This window comes from Onychostruthus taczanowskii, unplaced genomic scaffold, assembly GCF_017590055.1.
Source record: "Onychostruthus taczanowskii isolate IOZ18803 unplaced genomic scaffold, ASM1759005v1 scaffold133, whole genome shotgun sequence".
NCBI lineage: Eukaryota > Metazoa > Chordata > Aves > Passeriformes > Passeridae > Onychostruthus > Onychostruthus taczanowskii.
This window is the reverse complement of record NW_024498496.1, coordinates 804,538-826,603: the sequence shown is the minus strand read 5'-3', so window position 1 is coordinate 826,603 and position 22,066 is coordinate 804,538. Positions and strand designations below refer to the sequence as shown.

The 22,066-nt window shown below is 35.4% G+C and overlaps 1 protein-coding gene across 7 annotated transcripts in view; it reads right to left on the bottom strand.

Moving 5' to 3' along the window:
* The window catches only part of KDM4C (lysine demethylase 4C), a 239,308-nt gene that overhangs the window by 85,085 nt on the left and 132,157 nt on the right, over nucleotides 1–22,066 (bottom strand). For all 7 annotated transcript variants that reach the window (XM_041396990.1, XM_041396988.1, XM_041396985.1 and 4 more), the window contains 3 exons: nucleotides 13,218–13,399; nucleotides 12,146–12,362; nucleotides 11,181–11,257 (listed from right to left, as the gene is read on the bottom strand). In XM_041396990.1, the coding sequence (XP_041252924.1) occupies nucleotides 11,181–11,257; nucleotides 12,146–12,362; nucleotides 13,218–13,399 (476 nt within the window). The remainder of the gene's footprint in view (nucleotides 1–11,180; nucleotides 11,258–12,145; nucleotides 12,363–13,217; nucleotides 13,400–22,066) is intronic.

Sequence of the window (22,066 nt, the reverse complement as noted above, 5' to 3'; positions counted from 1 at the left end):
TGTCTTCAGCTAACATCTCCTGCAACAGTTTCTGCAAAAGGGATAACCAGAAGGCTGTGGCTGGTCAAGTCAGTAAAAAGACTGTAAAAAGACTAAATGTTTGACAGATGCAACTGAAAAAATGAGACTTGGTAAAGGGCTTGACTAGGTACTTCAATAAGAAGGTAGTTGCTGTTGAAGGAAACTAGTAGCAGATTCAAAACAAAGAAACAAACAAAAACAAAAAAAAACCCAGAAAGATTCTTCACACAGTATGTGTCTGTTTGCCAGATGTGGGTGCTAAAATTTTACAGTAGTTGAGAAAGAATCTGCCTAAGTTCATGAAAAAGAAATCCAACAAAGGTTACTTTTTACTAAGGAAATAGAAAGATACTGCCTTTGGCTAAGACAATTTTTTATTTCCACATCATAGGAGACTGGGAAAGCATTAGAAATGCCTGCTCAAGACACATATTCTTCATCGGGTATTAATTTCTTGCTGTGAAAGAGATAATAACAGACTAGAATAAACTTCAGTTTAATTTTAAGGCACATCTTACTGCTCTACATAACCTGCAGTTTTAAACCTTCATGTGCAGAAACACTACCTCGATATTAAGGAAAATACAAATCCTTGGCACGCAGCACACATTGAAATATATATTGCATATCATATATATATAATTTTCCCAATTCATGATCAAAAAAAAAAAAAAAAAAAAAAAAAAAAAGCAACTTTACTAATATATTATCACTCACTTAATAAGCTGTTGTGGTGTGGTAAATTGGAAAGAACAGATCATCTAGTCCAACTCCACTGCAATGGGCCTGGACACCTTCCTAGGCCAGGTTGCTCACTCAGAGCCCCATCCAACCCGGCTTTGCACACTTACAGCGATGGGGCATCCACCACTTTTCTGGTAAGCCTCAAGAACTTCTTCCTTACACCTAATTTAAACCCTCCAACAATTTAAAGTCACTACCCCTTGATAACGTCTTAAGCATCAAGTATGACACTACCTATTCACTAAATAATGTATTTCCACCCTTTTTTCATCAGCTCAAGTCAACTGACTTCAACCTAGCATCTAAAAACCTAGGAAAAGTGGTTAGGAAAGGTTTCGGGTTTGGTTTTTTTCCCCTGAAATATTTCTAATAAGAGGTCAAAATAGTTTCAAGAGTCAACAGCTCCAAAGATGTGTCACAATAATGCCAATTTACTAGTCTCCTCTAAAAACAACTAATCAAAACAGTCATCTAATGTTCAACTCTGCTACAGCTAAGTCAAATAGATAAAAATTGTAGGGCTTTGGCTGTTAAACCTATTTTGTTTTCTTCAAGCCATTCTGGTTAGCTTTATAGATAGAAACCTTTGAACTGAAAATAGATATCCTTAGTCTTCAACCTCTTCTCTCCACTGCATTGTAAAGCCCAAGGTCACACTCCCAGTAGTATTAACACAGATGTGCATTTGGATATGGCATTGCTGCATTTTAGCTATCTCCTTTTCCCAGCTTATTCATAATTGTGTCTATATTTATCCTTGTGGAAAGAGAAATGGGTTGGTGTTTCTCCTGAAAATGTTGTTTTCAGCAATGGTCCACTAATGAATATGCTAATCTTTCTACACCAAGGGAATGATTTTCGCTTGGAAAATAGCTTTTGAAATTACTGAATTTCAATTCAAAGTCTACTACTGTATCCACTTTGAGCTATTACCTTCAGAGACAAACTTCTTTTTTTTAGTGACAAAATATTTGCAAAAAATAATAAACTGCAGAAAAATTTATGTTCATCTAGTAGAAGATTCAGATTCAGTTTCCTGACAAGAAGCACCATTCTTAACAGAGCTGCTAGATTCTACCAGTAGAAGTCACAACCTTCATTTTTATTTTAAGTGATTAAAGTTCACACTGATTATGGAGGCTGAGTAATTCCATGAGATACCAACCACAGGCTAATTTCTATTTAACATGTAGAAAGATCTTGGGCTGCAAGCTTAAAAGTATGTTCTTGAAAATAGAAGATGGCCACACTTTTTTTTATGGATGAACATTTTACTCTTTCAGGTGCATCCAAGTCTGTTCAAGACATGCACCTTTGGGAATTTAAAGTTTACAAATTATCAGCTATTTAATTTCCACATTTTAGTAATCTAATCCTGCAAACATTCAGTCTGCCCTGCCCTTGACTTAGGGATAGCCAAAAATTTCCTTGCAGTTGCAGCTCTCATACCAATGTAAAGCAACAGTATAAAGAGAAGTGTAGTACTGTAACAGTGCAGTGTTTCACTACACTGTCCATAGCATTATTAATAGTGATGTCCAACACCACAAAGAGCAGGAGAGAGCTGGCTAGGATAAGAAGACTTCAAAATGACAGGAAAGGGGGGTTGAGATGGAAAATGGGAATATGGAGACAATTCCACAGCCAGAGAAGGAATGAAAACTGATGCTGAGACTGAAATGAGAATCAAAATACTCGTTTGGGTAACTGGAGTAAAAAAACTCTCACAACTTGACAGGAGGGGTACTATGTGTCCTTTCTCCCTATAATGCGCATACATGAAGTAAAACACATCCATAAAGTATAAAATGGAGACCATTAGATTCCTGAAGTTGAAGTATTTTCTGTCATAGTGGTTTTTAGTCACTCAGATCTAGAAAATCCTTATAGTAGAAAGAGCAACTGTTCCCATACAATTGAACAAGAAAGATGACACTTTCTCCTTTGAAGAGGAGTCAAAAGGAATGAGATTACCTTTCCCAAAACATTAATAAATAAGCCATTGAAAATACAAAACTGATCAATCTTCCTGCAAAATATAGAGAGACTGCAACAATCACTTCTGCACAGAGGAAAACACCTGGGGCAATTCCAAGAACAAATACAGGCTGGGTGGAGAATCGATCAAGGCCAGCCCTGGTGAGAAAGAGCTGGGGCTGCTGGTTGACAGGAAGCTCATTGTGAGCAGGCTCACAACCTAGAAAGCCAGCCACATCTTGGCTTGCATCACAAATAGTGTGGTAATTAGGTCAATGGAGGTGATCCTGGCCCTCAAAGACATTCCACCTGGAGTTCTGCATCCAGCTCTGGGACCACAACAAAAGACCTCCTGAAGTGGGTCCACAGAACACCAATAAAAAGATCAGGAGGCTGGAGGACCTCTCCTGTGGAGACAGGCTGAGAGAGTTGGGGTTGCTCAGCCTGGAGAAGAGAAAGCTTCAGGGAGACCATATAGCACCTTCAATTACCTAAAGGGGGCTACAAGAAGGATGAGAAGACAAGGCTTCAAACTGAAAGAGGGTAGGTCTAGGCTATGTAAGAAAGAAATTCTTCATAATGAGGGTGGTGGGACACTGGAACACGTTGGTTGCTCAGAGAAGTCGTAGATATTCCTGGAAATTCCAGACATTCCTGGAAATACTCAAGATTGGATGTGGCCCTGAGCAACCTGGTCTAGTGAAAGACCATGTCCATGATAGGGTTTTGGACTAAATTATCCATAAGGTCCCTTACAACACTTCCGTGATTCTTTGAACACTAAGACTAAATGCTTAGTAAACAAAAGAGGAATGATGGTATATCTAATATATATTTATATATGACAAAAAATATGTAGGCTTATTCCCATTATTGTAGGTAGCAAATATTAGATTTTAACCTGAGCACCTGCAGAAGAAAAACTGTACCTTTAAGAAAGAAGCATAATACAAGATAGCCAGGTCAAGATATCCTGCTACTGGGTTTTTTTATAGCATGTTTTTCCTCTCAGTGACTTTGCAGCATTACCTCTAGAGATCAGATATGGTGTTTGAGGTAAATTAAGACTGGATGAGTTTGAGGGAGGTTCTCTGGACCAATTCCATCTCCAAGCAGGACCAGATTTAAACTACATCTGACTGAAATCATAATTCACCCTGCAGGGAATCTCTTCCCTGTAATATGAGAATACCCACATAGCTGGAGGCAACCAAAGCTGTCAAGCCTTTTGACATGGGTATCAGTGGCGAAGGTTGATCTGGCAAACTCCAATGAAGGCAATGAAAGGTCAAAATGAACTTTGGGTTTGAGCCTTATGGCACTTACATTAAAAACATATTTTCTGAGTTTAATGGTCTTCAGTTTGGCTTCTGTGACAGCATCAGAGAAACCTTATACTTACAAACCTGTTAAAATATGTTGTTTCAAAGGCTGAGTTTTGCAAGCAATAAATATCCTGTTACTAGTATAATATCAAAATCAGAAGGAAATACAATGCTCCCCAGATCTGAGCCCATACATGGTTATCATCAGCATTAAAATTCTCCCAATAAGTCAACTTATTTGCAGAGAAGGTTTGCAAAAATCGAGATTTTAAAAAAATAAAAAATAAGTATTTTTAAAAATAATCATCAGGTCTTATTTTTCTGAAAAAAAAACCCCACAGAAATATTTAGGGTTTTAATTTTTCTATTATAGCCAGATTCTTCTAATAGTTTCTTTTATTAACAATATACAAATGCATTTAAAGCTTGGTAGAAAAATCTGAAAATTAAGACACTGTATCACCAACTCACATGTATTGAGTTAATTTTGGCAGATAACAGGCTCTGAAAACAGCAGCTTATAATGGAAATTATGACACCGTATCAGCAAGAAGGGCACCACTACAAAAAAGAACATTCAAAATAATTATTTTCAGTACAGTGGAATAGGGCAGTTTGTGAGCAGGAATGTGGAAAAGCTCTTACACACCACTTTTCTGATGCCTTTGGGAAAAAGAAACTAAAAATCCTTCAAATTACATAAAGAGCTACTCTAAGCATAAATGCCAATAAACCCAAAGACTGATTATTGATAAGTAATATACAAAGCATGAAAAAGCTCATCTATAGAAAAAGAAATTCTGCTAAGCTATTTCAACATAGGATCTGTTCTCAAAATCAGTGCCAGCTAACCAGATTGGGTACTTAACAGTTTCTGCAGTGCTGTGGAGAACAACACAAGAATCACTTGTGAAAAGTCATGCAGCCTCCTTAGTAGCCTTATGATCACAATCTACTTGACCATGAAGCAAGCCACTGAAGTGTATTTACCTGTTTCCTGACTTGCTCTTCTTTCTATTTCTTTCCTGTCCCAAAACCTTTGTTGTCTAAATAACAAAGGTACTCCATGTTTCTGTATTATAGCTATTGGGTGACCACATCTTTGTTCATTGTACAGTATGTTGCATTCTCTGTAATGCCAGTCATTACTCTTCCTGACTTCACTAACTTTTTCTAGCTGAAGCATTTAAGATTAATGAGGCGTTTATTCTCAATCAAGGCACTTTATGAATTCAGTTACACTTTCAGGATCCATGCAGACGACTTATTAAATATAATTTTATTTTTTATATTGTTTTGGGGGATTGATTTATGGCCATTTTTGTCCATTAGCATGGACCATTTTGTATCACTCTTCTCTTTTGTCAATAACTGTTATCAGGACCTAGTGCCTAGTAGAATATAAAGACGTATTATGTATCATGAACATCCTAGAGGGTGAAAATTTGACATAAAATATTGTAAAACATAGTACTTCAGCCACTTAAACATGCTGAAACTGCAAGAAAACAGTATGCTTCTGAATCTCAAAATCGGTTTCCTCTGATAATATAAACTGGAATAGCATCAAGGAAAAGTCTGGCTCTGTCAATCTAAATCCATATAGGTATTTTTCTTTTTCTGTAAGCTAATAATGTTCATAGTTGGGATCCACACATAATAAAGTTCGATTTAGCTATTAAGACAACTCTCATTCCTATAGTGCTCTCACGCTTCATTGCTTTGCAAAGTCACACTGATATACAGAAGCCTAACAGAGACCAAATTTTCTATGAAGTTAACATAACTGCTGTGATTTTAAGGAAGTATAATTTAGCAGAATTTAAACAATTTTTGTAAGCAGAGGAATGAGAAGGAATTTTTCCTCCTAAGAAATGAACTCTGAAACAAGGTTGTACCAATGTTTCATAACTTCCATTATATTCTTCATTACACAAAACTTTCTTTCTCCTTGTTTTCCAATCAACCTTCTCTTCAGGATTTAATGCCTTAGCCAGAAGGGAACTTCTCAGGTGGGTCATCTTCAGCTTAATCTCCTTCTCCTAGGAATCAATATGAAGTGTAGGGAAAACAATTTCAAACATCCAGGAAGCTGGATTTTCAGGGAGTCGGTATTTCCTAATAACTAAATCTTCCCATACTGTGCACTCTTCTGAGATAAAAACAGTAAATTTTGTAAGGCACGTGTATATGTAATTCCCACAGAGAGCTAATTCTGTTTTAGATCTTCTGCAACAGCTGCAGTTTTTTAGTAACGATTATCCAGAAAAAAAAATTAATGTGATTTTTTATTTAATTCATGTAGAAACTTGATGTCTCAACTGTGTCAGTTGGAATGTAGAATACACTCACACTATATTCCCTACAGTAAAAAAAAAAAGGTTGTGCAAATAAGGAATTTTCTTTCATTTCATCTCCCTCTCCAGAGAGACTTATGTTACTACACAGCAAGTTAAAATACAATTAAAATAATATATGTAAAACAACAGGTACAGAAAACACAGTTTGTGTTTAGTTTTGGTCAAAAAAGGTATAGGTGGGCTGAAGAGGTCCACAGAAGGGCCATATAGATAACCAAAGGACTGGGAAGTCATTTGTTCAGCCATGAATAAAGGCTTAGGGGAGACTTGATCAGGTTCCAATATTTAAAGGGTGGCTACAAAGAAGATGGAGATTCCCCTTCTTACAAGGAGTCACATGGAAAATATGAGGGGTAATGGGTACACGTTATTCCTGGAGACAATCTCATTAGACACAAGAGGAAAAAATTTCACAGCAAAAATTATTGCAATAATCTCCCAAGAGAACCAGTGAGCTTCCCTACGGTGGACACTTGAAATTCATCTGAACAGGGTGTTAGGACATCTTGTCTAGACTGTGATTTTGCCAAGAGACGTTGGAACAGATGATTCTTGAGGTCCCCTTTCAACCTGGTATTCTATGATTATATAAAAAAAATATGCAAATTTAAAAATTGATTGAGAAAAGAAACATATGCATTTAATTCAAAGGAAGCATAAAACTTTAGGCTGCAGGATGGTAAGACTAACTTGAATTGCTGATTTTTAAAAGGGAAGTTAGCACTTTGGAATAGCAGTATATTTAAGCAACTTGTCATTTTTAAAGTACAGAAGATTGGTTAAAAGAGAACCATATTATCTTAAGTATAATTCCAGGATTAGATAAAAGTATCATACTATTTTGAAGTGAAAGTTGTTAGGATAGGCTAAGGTTATCATCCAAACTCTGAAGGGACAGAAACATTACTCTAAAATGACAAATAGGATGAAATACATATCAGCAATTATTACCATGCTGATGTCAGGACTGAGGTTCCACACAAGCAAAAATACACTAGCATATTTAAGTTGGATACCAAACTAGTAAAGTTCTCCCCAAAGACAACTACACCCACACTGCTTGCAATGAATAATACTATCCAAACAAGCAAACAAGAACTATAGAAAAAACAAAATTCAATGTCTATTTTATCATTCTGCCTCAAGGCACAATCAAGTCTTCTTCAACTATTCCTGAAAAATGTTTCCATAATATGTTTTTAAAAATCATAATGGAATAGCTTCTATAAAATCTCTATATACCCTAGCCCTATCGTTCACTAGTTTTAGAAATAATAATTAATAAAAAGTCGTGGTATTAATATTAACTTCTGCTGATGCAGCTTAATGTCACTGTAAGTCATCTTGTCCCTAAAAAAACAGATTCCCTTTCTTACAAGGAGTCACATGGAAAATATGAAGGGTAATGGGTAAAAAGTTATTCCTAGAGTCAATCTGATTAGACACAAGAGGAAAAAATTCCAGAATGGCAATTACTTATGTTACTCTTAATTATACAGACATAATTTTACATTACAGAATGTGACTTTTTTTTCTTTCTGCCTTCCCCCCACTATACTAAGAAGATTAAATCTTTTCAATCCTCCCTTATGGAATGATTGACAGCTATCAGGAATGATTAAAAGAATTCTGGTTTCTTGTAATTTCAGTTGCAACTCCTATATCTTCCATCATGGTTTTTTGAATATTTGATCTCCACTGCTACAGTTCTTCAGCTGGACTCTTACTAAAGCTGAAAATAGCAGAAAGATTGTTCCATGGATCTTTTTCGGGCTTTGCTTCTAGTACAAAGCTTAAGTATCCTCATGTGATGTTTTATATTCTATAGAACTGATGACACGTTCACTTCGTGACCAGAGTGGTCACAACTGCAGCTGGCAACAGGAACTACTGCTTAGGTAGAGTCTGCCATATTATGTGTGCATAGCTGACAACTCCTAAGTACCCTCCCTAGCTCTGCTGAACTTCATATGATTTATTTTTCAATAAAGTTTAACACTTTGGTAGCATCACATTACGTAAACTACTCTAGTTCCTGTGCAATCATCTTAAACTCTTAACGCAGACCAGTTTAGATTTCCACATATGCTCCATAATGACATGGAAAATAATCAGCAAATGATGCCCAGAAATTTATTCTCTTCATGGTTTTAAGAGTCCTATGAGAATGATGGTTGGTGGTCTGAGATATTAAGGTTGAGAGCAAATCCATATTGCTATGTTTGCCAAATATTATTTTCATCATCTCTCTTCTGCCACTGCCAATATTAGAATTTAAAATATTATCAAAAGCATCTGAAAGTTAGGATTCATGAAATATTTTGCTTATTCCTTACTCCCATGATCTGCCACAGCAAAAAAAGCAGTGGCCTGTTCTTCAATAGATACCTCTTTATATTATGTCACTGTATATAGGTTTTTAGAAATTGATAGATTCAGCACTTGTTCAATATTTTTCTTGTTATCTGAGATAGGTTGACTGCCACCTACTTCCTCACGTCATCCATTCCGCATCTTTTTAAAAAACAACATATTTTCCAGGCTCATGTCACCTCACCTAAGCTCTGCAAACTCCTGTAATCACTAATAGCTCTGAGATTGCTATTACTGCAAGATCAGCATGTCAAAACTTCTGAAAGACCATATTATTAAAAAAGTGAATTTGTTATCATTCACATGTATGTATTTAACAAAGCATTATTCACTTCCCTGAAACAGCTGGATTTCTGCTATTTATCTTGGGTAGCAGATGACCACTATCTATTACTCCTACATTTTGCAGGTGAAAAAGAACAGCTCACATTTGCATGTGAATGACATGTAGTAACAAAGACTAAAAGACAGCAGACAAGAGGACAAGTTTGTAAGTAAACATAATAATAGTCTAAAGGTCTACTCAATCTTCAATATTTCATTAAAACTTTCCAACCTAATGATGACTTAAGGCATTAAGAATGGAACTTTATTCCACACGCATTTCTGAATGAAGGACTATCTTAGGCTATAAATTCATTTCATTCTGGTTACCAAAACAGAGCTACACAAAGATGATTTTGTAGCTTTAGAAATTCAACTGTACAATTATCAATACACACAAAAAATTACAGCAATTCAGTTAAATATGTGACAGGTAAAGCTCATGTTAAAAAAATTGTCCAAATGTCCAAATGTTCAGTAACACATATTGTCTATCTTTGCATGGTGAAAATGCTGCTCTCTTCCTATTATCTTCTTGTTAGTCCTATTATCTTCTTGTTAGCTAACTTATAAAGTGCAGAAATACACTGGGCCTTCTCTACCATTTCTAGAGTGTGCTTGTGGAAATCTAAACTGGTCTACTTTAGAAGTTCAATATGATTGCACAGGAACTAGAGGAGTTTACGTAATGTGACGCTACCAAAGTGTTAAACTTCATCGAAAAATAAATCATATGAAGTTCAGCAGAGCTAGGGAGGGTACTTAGGAGTTGTCAGCTATGCACACATAATATGGCAGACTCTACCTAAGCAGTAGTTCCTGTTGCCAGCTGCAGTTGTGACCACTCTGATCACGAAGTTAACATGTCATCAGTTCTAAAACCTCATCACATAAAATTTTCATTTAGCCAACTCCCATATGGTTTTGATATATCTTTCACTACTTCATCTCATCTCCTGAAATAGTTTGGCTAAGAAAAGTAATTTCCCTTAAATTCAGGTTTTCCTTATTATCAGAAAGTTATATGCATCGTGCGGGAATAACCCCAGACTTATTCAGTAAAATGTGAATAATTCTTCTCCAATTAATGTTTTGCACAGGTGTTAATATAAATGACTCATCAGACACTTCACCATTGTTCGTATCATTCGCTAACTGCTGCCATCTAAATGACCACTTCAAGATTATCTGTAACCTTAAAACCTCAGAACAATTTTAGAATCCTTTCTACAACACATAATTAACAAATTTTAAGACTGGATTTTGTTTTACGATTTTTTCAGTGGCTTTTAAAAAATGTACTAGAGTCGAAAGACATTCCTAGTTTCCACTCAAATGTGTTATTTTTATATTGCAGTTAATATCAGGTCCCAAGGCAACATCTTATATTTTTCATTGTCATTAACAAAAAATATGTGATTTAGTCGCAAATGGTATTTCACAAATAAGGATGTGCTCCTTAGAACTTCCCTACTTCTACATCATAGCTGTAGTTTCCCTGAAAGAAATTAATTTTTTTCAATTTTTGATAGAGTAGAAGGGCTTTCTAACCCCATTTGTTTAACTGATAATTAAATTCTGAGCCCATAGCAAAAGACTTACACTTTTCCCCTTGATATTCACCTGAATCTAGAACAACAGTCACAAAAGTATTTCAGAAGATCCTCAAATTCACGACTGTCTGAAAAGGAAGGTGTAATTGGATATTCTGGTAACCAACGAAAGACGAAAATTGGGTTCTACCTATTTAGGACATATCTCACTTTTTCTCTCTTTTACATGCATTTTAATTTCCACTTGTTTGCTTGAGCAATGTTTTTAATAAAACTACATCCTGTTAGCCAATCCTTTTCATGAGTCCATGAAACTACTCCAAGTTTTTCTATCAAAATGCCATTACATTTTGCACTGAAATATTCTCATATTTTACAAACAGTTTTTCCCCAGCAAGCATGATCAGAAAAAATACGCAGGCTACATATCACATGAAATAATGATCATACTACCTTTTTTTCTTCCCTAAATCTCCACTTTGTTAGATAACTAAACAACTTACAGCTGCCCAGGCTTCTTTTCTGCATCGAGAACACAACCATTCATTATGGATTTCATGAGAAGGAACACCATAGCAACCTAGAATAAGAGAGCTAGATTGATTATTGTATTCTGCCTTTTTATCAATGATGTAACACAATTAAATTATACATAAACCTTAATAAAACATGTCTCTCCTGTGACAAAGGAGACTTTTACAACCTAGGCTTACTGCTGATGTCATAGTCTATAAAGTATATCTTCCCAAAACCTAAATAAAAAGAACTCACAAAAACCCCCATAAGAAAACCAAAACAAATCCCCAGCAAATGAAACTGAACAACAAAAACTACAAGCACCCAAAAAACCAAAATCACAATGAATTTCTTATTTTTGTCATTGCAATATCTTATCACCAACTCTCTCTTAAGTAAAATTTGACTTAATGTACTGGCATTTATTCTGGAAAATGTACCATCTTTCCAAATATCTCATGGACTTCTTAGACTTAACTATTACAGTTCTACACTCTTTAGGAGATACTGCAGAAAAATCCATGCATTCATCAGTTACCCTTGCAATAAAAAAAATGCTAAGTAAAGGAAAATACTGGATCCCCAAATTTTATAGCAATATTCAAAAGTCCTCCAGGAGAATTTCACCCTAACTACTTAATAAGGACACAATAGCATTGCACAGTGATTTAAAATAGAGAAGCAAAAGAATAATTAAATCACTAGACAGAAAAAATAATCAGAAGTTTGTGATCATTGACAAGACAGTTAATTCTTCAATATTTTCACAGCAACCATACATTACAGAAAATATGCAGTTTTGAAAAAAAATTAGCCAGTGATTGAAGCACCACAAATGGAAATGCTCCTCAAGTACTTTTAAAGACATGCTAAAAGCCTAGCTAACTATTATTTATCAATAAAGCAAAATTTAAAATTACATTTCTGGCAACAGAACAATTAGATTACTTACTTGCATGAACCCGTATGCAACACTTTGCACAGGAAATCAGAAGACTTGTTCCATCTTCTTCAACAAAGGCATTTGATGGATAGTTTTCGGTGTTTTCTTCACTATAAATGAAACACATCTCTGGAATAAGAGGTTTAGTCTTCACATTTTCTGCCATCAGTGTTTCTGCTGAGTTTGCTTCACTGAAAGTAGGGTTTTCTTCATCCTGATTGTCTGACTGGAAAATAAATAAAATCTATCTTTAAGTAAAAGAAAGGAGAGTTTTACTCTTCTTTATGGCAATGATGCAACTATTCCAACCCCCCCCCCAACTTTCATACCAAGTGTTAACAGTTTCACGAGAAAATTAACTACTTCTAAGTATTTATCATAGTCATCCCACCTTGATTGTTCCAAATAACTGTGACATCTGGAATAGCACTCAGCCTGCAAACCAGTGTTATTGCAGTGGTGTTCAGTGGTACTGTACCTCTTGGGCCATTTAACTCAGTCCAGTGCAATAAAGGCTTTTGTCCTGGTAACCATGCTGAGGAAATTCCAGTTTAGCACCTTCCAAATTAGCAACATAGTACTACAACACCATTTTTACTTGCCATTTGACACATTAATTCCATAAGATAGTGTCAAAGAGTGCTCTGCATTAGACTGTTTCTGAGGGAATATTTTTCATGAGAAGGCCTAAGTACTGTGAAAAAACTTATTTCCTCAAAACTGAACAAAGGCAGCATAAAAGAGGCTCTGATAAAAAGTATTCGGAGATGGACATATAAGGAAATAGCTAGAAGATACAAACCTACCTGGGCTCACCACAACAAAAAGTATAATTTCAAGGGAAAATACACACACACACTGAGAAACCCAACATAAATGGTAGTAGGAGGCATACAGCATCTGCAGCCAAGGATAGATGTAGGTGAACAAAGTATCAGTTCTAATTTTAATGCACGAGTTTGTTTATTTCTCTTACAAATGAAATACTTAAGTTTATCTTTTTTATAATTTCTGGAAATTAAGTAGCCAGGCAGCTATTTCACACTTCATCCAGAGACGAAGCTGTGAGAATATTGCTTACCCTATAGTATGGCATAAGAAGAGTGCAAATGGCACAGTGAGGCTCCTTTTTTGCACAAGCTGCATTGTATTCTTTTTCAGCATTGAAATTGGGTGGTCTTGTCTGCCACAGGTAGACCAGAGGTTTGGCCCATGCCTCTGACTCTTGAACTTTCTCTTCAATTAAGGTAGTCTCAGGCAGTTCTAAAAGAAAGCAAACAATGGCTATATTATAGTCATGGAATGAAGATAAACAACAATGAATCTGTCATGTGTGCTAACAAAGATCAAACAATCTTACAAGAAGTCTGTGAGCAAATATGGATGCAGAAGTCTAAAAGAATATTGTGTAAGGAAAAACCCACAATTAGGTGCTCTGACATCTCTGTCATGAGCTGACTGCTCCACATAAAGCATAAATAGCCCTACCATTTACAATTTGTATTCATATCAATAACAGTATGTCTAACTCTCCCACTGTCTCTTTAATGCCTACAAACTCTATCCTCTCTCCCTCCATGCACACAGCCCCAAATTCTTTATGGATGGAATATATTGTATCCCAGCAGCAGTACCAGACAAAGCATTCTACTCGTACAGGATGGCATCTGACAAAATCGTCATGGAGAGTGACACTCATTTTCCAAAGGGGAAAAAAGGGCAAACATTATAGCCAAGGAGTAATGGGGAACAATCACATCTAAGAAGAAGATGCATGTAGTAGAAGCATGCTGGATCATAGGGACAGTGCCTATTAAATCTTTCACAATTAATGAGAAGGCATGTAGGAATCAATCAGAATAATTATGTGAATGAGGAAAGGAAAATGTGAAAAGATTTCAATTAAATATTCAGACAACAAAAAGTCTAGAGCATACCATCCTTTTCTAATGATGTATTTAATAAAAACTGTTCACTTCAGAAGAAGAAAATTCCAACACAGAGAAACATTTAAGTACGTTAAGCTGATTCATTACATTCCTTCAGCCCATGACCGCTTTATCCACTTTATGAAAAAGCAGAGGCTTTATGGATCTCCTATGAAAAACGTCACACATTGTTACAAAACCACTAAAAAACTGACAATATTTTTAGCAGTGTTGAATAAATACTGACTAAAATCTTTGTGTACAAGCAAGCCAAATGTAATATTAATTAAAAAAAATATATCCTGCATGTGGTTTTTAATCCATTTTTATAGTTTCTCAAAAGAACTAATACTAATTCAATAAACATTTGCCAATAATCTGGGCAGAAGGTCACAAAGGAAACAACAGCAAAAAAGCTGTCAATATTTAGCAGCAGAAGTTTCTAGTGAAAAACTTGGCTATCTTAGCTTCAAAAGAACACCAGTGAAAAAACAGCTGAACACAAGGAGAAGACAAGCATATAAAATGCCAGCATTACTTTTATAACTTTTTTAACTACTTACTTTGTAAGTTAAAAGCAAAACAAAGTTTCTGCTTAAAAAAATCTGTCCAATCATATTGTTTCTTCTGCTTGCAATTTTAAAGAACTGTAAAACACATAGCTCTGAAAGCTATTTCTCTACTTCTCTTCCTATCAATTTAAATTTTCCTTTAAAGAGCCATCTTACAAGCAGCTTCAGCCTTACAGGTACTTTTTAAAATTTTTTCTTTTACACTATTTTCCATCAGGAGCTTGTATTATTATTTTAAATATTTTCATTATAGTTGTGATCTCACAGAAAATTCAGAGCTTGATTCTCCCTTATGAAGAAAACAAAGTGGCACACAGAATTTGTTGTGAAGGTTTGAATTATCTTCCACACCCATTATCCCCTTTGAAACTGACATCCTTTGATTGCACCACTCCTTACTACTGCTGAATAATTCTCCCATGACAGTTGAAGCCTTTGCCCAGAACCTCAGCCTATAATGCTCTTCTTTATTTGAAAATCTATCGTCATATTTGTAGTCCTGAAACCAATTCTGGGTTGATAACGGTAGTTCTTTCATACAGTGTTCTGCCTTTTCACTGCCTACAGCAGGCTGCTGAGTTCATTACTATATGGGTTCTGGTTTAAATGAAAACAGTATTTACACCTTAATTTCATATAAACTCCATAATTTCAGTTCTCTCTTGTGTGATATTTACAAAAGCTTTCCCAACCAAGAACTTGAAAAGAACATGAGACACAATAATAAAGCTGGCTTTAACAGCCTTTTGTTGCTTTCAGGAGTTTATACTTATTTTTGAACTTCATTCCAAAAGAAACCAAGGACAAGATGTCATATGTATCTGTACCAGACTCTATCTTTCACAAACTCATAAAAATTTAACACTATTTTAATACATTTTTTCTCCTTTACATTATGTTTAGAGCACTTCCAGCTAGCTGTTGACTTCTAGCAAAAGCTCCTCATTCATTTACTTCTGATCTCTAACATCTATAATTCTGAATTCTATGTCCTTTTACGTCCTTTGAGGTGTGACTGTCTCCTTCATGATCCTTACCGCAGTCTTCTGTCTCTGCATGAACTACACAAGCTCTCTGATATGATCCTCTGGTATATTACACCATGCAACCCCTCACCCTTCTCCACCATAACAAGAAAGGAAAAATATCCATCCTCTTTTCAGAGGAAAGCTCCCTAATCCAGTACTGAAGGGTTCACTAACAGGATACAAAATTAAGAGAAGACATTAGAATAGAATAAAAGACATAGAACAGACATTCCTAAGGATTACAAGCTTTGTCTGATACTCAGTTATCACTACTGTAAGGCTCATAAATTTCAGTTCTCCTCAGGAAATTCCTGGGCAACCTTGAGCCTAAATTATCATCTTTCAAGGACTTCAGAAATATTATTTCATCTCCTTATAATCAACATTCACTCACCCACACTGAAATAATCAAATTTCTAAAGAAATTTGTATTAAAAAACAAGTTACAGAGTACATGACCCCACTACAAAGCATGCACAAAACATGACAATGCTGCCTTAAACAACTTCCTCACCAGGATGGTGAGGAATGCAATCTTTCGTGTAACTATTCTATAACAGTGGAACTTAGGCAGATTCATTTTGTGTGCTTTATTTTTCTGTGTGTGCACCAGCATCAGTAAGAGGAAGCATTTCCACATAAGCTTCTCTGGTAGTACAAGTGGAGGCACCTTCCTGATTTCCAGGTAGGCAGAGAAGTTATGCACCCTAAACAAAAACTGAGAATCAGGTTAACCAAAACAGGCAAGGAAATTGAAAGAAAAACCTGCTTTCCAACTGTTTAAGAGAAGGCATAGAGAATACAGTTACTTTATGTAATAAACACTGCTGTCTTGGCACAGTTTATGGCCTTTCTTCACTTGTCCATTTGATAATACCGATGTCTTACCAATGTCCTAGCGATGTCCAAAAACACTATGGAAAAATTAAGGGATTTTTAGATTTCTTTTTTTTTTCTGTTTATCCAGTGCTTCTGACTCCTTTTATTTTCTTACATTTCATTACTTACTATTTAGTAATGAACATTATATATAGAGAGAGTACTATTTCTCACTCTTTTCATTACTTACTACTCAGCTGAAGAGCAGTCAAGTGGCTCAGCCTAAAATTTGTTTTCCCAACTCACATTGTTACATGCGGTTTCAGGGTAGACACTCAGTGGTCTCATGAGAGCTCAGTGTTGCTCTGATTAGATGTGTCTATTAGAAGGACACAAAACAACTGCAGCTTCCAGCTGGCTCCTTTCAAAATCCACCTTAACTGAGGATTCTCAAATAAGAACAGAGAAGAATTTGTAGTATATATTTATAGTATTTGTAGAATACTAACTGAAAGATCGCAGAAACCCTCGTGTCATAAGCAAGCATACTTTTTACTTCAGCTGTGAATCAGTGCCAATTGCAAGTACTCAAAACCTGAAAAAACTGTGGTGGAAGCATCTGTTCCTACAGCAAAAGATGCACTGCCCCCCACACCCTGCTAAAAAACAAGCATCTACTTTTTAAGACCAGTACATACCATTTCAAGAAGCACTATTAACATGATGTTTCACTCATAATCATACATATAGCCATTTTTCTGAAAGAGCATGAGAATGCTCTCAGTTCTGGTAGAGCAAGTTTTGAAGAATAGTCCCTTATGCAATGCTGCCAACCAACAACACTTTAGGATATGCACCCTTATGCAATCAAACCTTTGTTGTGATAACTTGGCCTTGCTCTAAGAGCACCTACCAAGAGCCCAAGACTGGCAATTTGAAAGATAAAGGTCAGCCAATGCAGTGGTGTGAAACGTAATGTATGTCTATACAGAGCATTTTCTTTACATAGCACATGAAATGGAGCTGGGAAATCTACCTTGACTTCTGTGTCTGCTGTGACTCAGATCAAGTCACTAACACTTCCTCACAATTCGCTGACAGTGAGTGCATGAACAGGACACTGCACAGGTGCACAACAGAACTCCTCGGTGTGAACTCTGGTGTAACATTTTTTTCAGTTTTTCAGCATGAAACATACATTTCAAATTGAGAGGTAACCAAGACAAAAGTGAATAAAGCATCCTTAGTACTCTTTCATACAGAAACTTTCAACTCAACTACAGTACAAAATACATCCCACTGTCAGAGAGAATAAAAGAAAAATACAGGATGTGAACCTGCTAGCCATGACAGAAATCTGCACCTCAATTGACAGCTCTGTTCAAGAGATTGCGCATTCATGCATAACACATAGACACACTGACAAATACCAATGAAAGGTATTTATTTTGCAAGTCTGTTAGTATACATGGTTTTTAAACACTGTTGTATGAATGAAGTCCATTTCTTGTAATTTCTGTTATTTTTTTGGCTGTAAATATATTACACATTCATGCTGAAGTCTAAAATGGATTAATACCAGTCAAAAAATGTATTAACTGGATGATGTAATGCTGTCTACTCCTAAGTATGCAAAAGCATCTTACTGTCACCATTAACAGTGCTCAGAGATCATGAATCTCCCTAAACCACTTGGACATTTTTACTTCACTGCAAATATGGTTTTTGTGGTATTACTTTGTCAGATACAGTCCATAATCAGGTTAAATATTCTGTTTCCTAAGGGGTTAGACCAAGGGCTCTTTTTTGCAACAGAAAAGCAGAAACACTTGATGATACAATTACTACTTTAAATAAATGCAAAGCAGCTGATATAAATATTACTGTTTCATATTGTGCTGATTTTGGCTGGGGTAGAGCTAATTTTCTTCACAGTAGCTAGTATGGAGTTGTGTTTTGGTTTTGTACTAAAAATTGTATTGATAGTATAGAGATGTTTTTGTTATTGCTGAATAGTGCTTGCACAGCATCAAGGGCTTTCCTGCATCTTGTACCACTGACAGTGAGTGGTACAAGAATAATCCAATTGCCTCCCCGATCTGATTGGTGGGAGAGTGAGTGAGCTACTGTGTGGTGCTTAGATGCCAGCTGGGCTTAAACCACAACACATATAATTCAGCCATAGTATTACTGACAGAACAAGGTGACTAGCAATGCTAAACTTGATTATAGTTCCTGCTATCATATTTATACTTGAAAACAATATTTCTATAGGATCAATTAATCTGTATAATGTAATTTCAGAAATACCAGTTCTCATGAAAGTGATATGCATCTGTACTCTGCATATTTAAGAAAAGTTAAACAATTCACTAAGACAAACTGTGTAAACAAAAAGAAAATTATAGCCTAGGATCTGTTTTGATACAAAGGAAACTCCTTCCATAGCAAAGTATTTCTAAACAGTCACTATGCTGCTTTCCAAGGGAGTAAGTGAATGAATAAATGAATGGTTTTCACTAATGTTACTGGTTTAACAGTTTGTGGGAAACTTGCTCCAACATACAATGCTAATGCTTTGAATGGTTTTTGCTTACTAAGTTAAATTCAAATTATCAGGCAGAAATCATTTGGGCCATTTGCAGAAAGGGCTGCTGCCAGCATTTGCTGATTTAACCCAGCAGATGTGAAAAGCCATAGACACTAATACAGTACAATTTGCTTTTGCCAATCTCAACAATGATTTTGCTGCTTGAGGTTATGTTCTACTGATGTTTCCTGGCATTGTAGAGCAGCATTCTCCGCTATGAAGAGCACAGAAGCATCTGTTATTTTTCAGGTAGTTGAGCATAATCTCAGCCCTGGGAGGCATTATCTATAGTTTCAAATGTCCTGGAGGAAATAATAATAATACAATTTAAAAATAAAAAAAATAAAAAAGGAGGCAGTATGGAAAAAGTCTTGTACTTGAAAACTTTACTGTTCCAGCAGTGTATCAGCAAAACTTAGTTTCAGAAATTGTCCTTTATTTTTTGGTAATGAAAGATATAAATCTCATAGCAAAATATGAACAGAAAACTTTTCAATTTATTGTATTCTTCAAGAACCTTAATTTCTTGTATGGGACTTTTTAGTACAAGTAATGTGAAGTATGTATACACTTTTGGTTAGAGAGCCTAATTGCCAAATTAGCTATTAATACTTCCGTTCTTATAAAAATTGCATGTAAAAATAATTATATTGAATCAGAGCTCTAGAAGTTAAGCTGAAGAGCTCCTGGATCAAACCAGGTTTAGCTCCCAAAACAAAGCAATGGGGTGCTTTAATAATAATAATTTTTAAAAAAAGTTAAATATAAAAAAGCATAAGACATCAGTTGTAGCAGATCTGAAAATGTCTTGAAAAGTTTGAAAGATTCAGCATAAAAAAAAAAAAAACATTTTAAAAAGACAATTTGGAAGACTTGATACTGGGATACTCTGATTTTCCTTCAGCATATTATAAGAGTCCCATAATCAAATTCACACTGGTTTTGCGATTGAACTGTGTATTGTGATTGCTACACTTTGCACAATGTAATTTGTACTGGTATTGTATATTATATCGTATTATTGACTGAACTGTATACTAAAATTCAACATCCTGCTAAACATAATTTGTATCTTCACTGTAATTTAAGCATCACTCTGCTAAATTGAAATCCCATGTAATTTCAAATCATTTCAATATGAAAATCCTGTATTATTCACTAAACCATCCACACACAGAGTATCTTGAAGAACCTGGTCAGAGTGTATTGTACTCCTATATTAACTGGCACAGTGAGTAGGCTTTTCCTGAGGGTGGGTAGTACTCACTAAAGGAGTAAGAGTTACTTTGGCAAAAACATTCTTTCTGATTTGGTGTTAGCCACAAATAAGAATCCAGTTTAAAAAACCTTGTTGTGATTAAGACTGGCTGCAGACAGGACCACTACCACTTAAAACAGTAAATAAAGCTAGTATAAATACTAGCAAAGGCTGGAAAAATCTCACCAATAACTTTGAAAAGGAGGGATGGGAAAACTATGACTATGATTTTTCATGGAAAGCAGGAAGTACTGATCCTACCAATACTTTGGATAAATATGAAAAACTGAAAGATTCTAAGAAGTTGAAGAAAAGAGAGAAAAGCAGGGCTTCACACGTTGCTGGGTATTTATTTCTGAGCACTAGTGCATAAGTTAGAAGAGAAATTAACACAGCATATTAGAACAAGTAAAGGAAACAGTGAAATAGTATAATTTATACGAAGTTATTCCTATTATACTGCACTTTCAATATGTGGAATATGTAAAATGACTCTGTCAGGCTGTACTGGACCCCAATCCGTCTCTCTAACCAATTGCAAAGTAACTAAAATGTATTTGATTTACATTGCTATGATTCCAATAAACTCACTTAGAGAAAGCTCCGACAACTCATAGCACAGAGATTCGGTTTACATTTAAATAATTTGTAAAAACTAGTCTTATGGAACTATAGCATTGTTATTTTTGAAAATTACAATTTTAGGTTGCTCACTAATTTCTGCAACAAAATAATTCTCTATTTGAAACACTAGATCATAAAGATACCAAATAACTACAAGGGGTAAAAACCAATCTTTCATTCACAGCATTCCCTAAATAGCTACATTCCACATGCACAACTTTTTTGTGCATATGGAATGACGAATTTAACACTAGAAGTTAAGGTTCAAATTGTCAAAGATGTCTACTTATTCTGGCTACCTAAGCTGAAGCACAAGCAACACATTCTTACTCATACTAAAGTCTATGACCTATCCAGAAATAGCTACTTACTATGTCCAGAAACCAAGCTTAGAGGTGTTTCACTAGTCAGGCAACTTTTTTTCAGGCAACTTTTTTAAAATGTGGACAGGAGGCTACAGGAAGGGAGATGTTCTTAAATCTGCATGGACTGCCAAATGAAGTATTTACAGCATATTGGTATCATAATTTCCATTGTTGTATATATGTGTATATATATATATTATATGTATTAAAGCAATTCCAGCAATTTCACCTGTCTTTGCACTGCATAAATTTAAATAATAGCAACTGTATTTATAAATCTGTTCAAAGAGGCATCTCAGCAAAATCAAAGCAGAAACAAAAGATCTGCTGGAATCTACTCTACAGCCTATCAGCAAAAAACATAGTTGTCACTACAAAACCACTACAAGTCGAAACTAAAGATTAGTCTGGTACAAGCTAAAGATTAGCAGATATCTGCTCTATTGAAAAGCTTTAATTCATAGCACTTATTAACAGCTGCTTTCTCAATTCCATTCCCTTGTGTAATTTTTCCCAGTTCTTATGAAAAAAAAATTGTATTTTACATTCTAATATAATCTGCTTGTGATCAATGTACTTAGGACAATAAAACTTGATCAATAACTAAAATTACTCTGGAATTTTTACGAACTGATACTGCCATCCATATACATGCTTACTGAGTTACTAATTAAACACCACAGTCTTCTACAGTACACACTGAAGAGGAAAAAACGAAAGCTTTCTCCCTCATCATCAGGCATGTC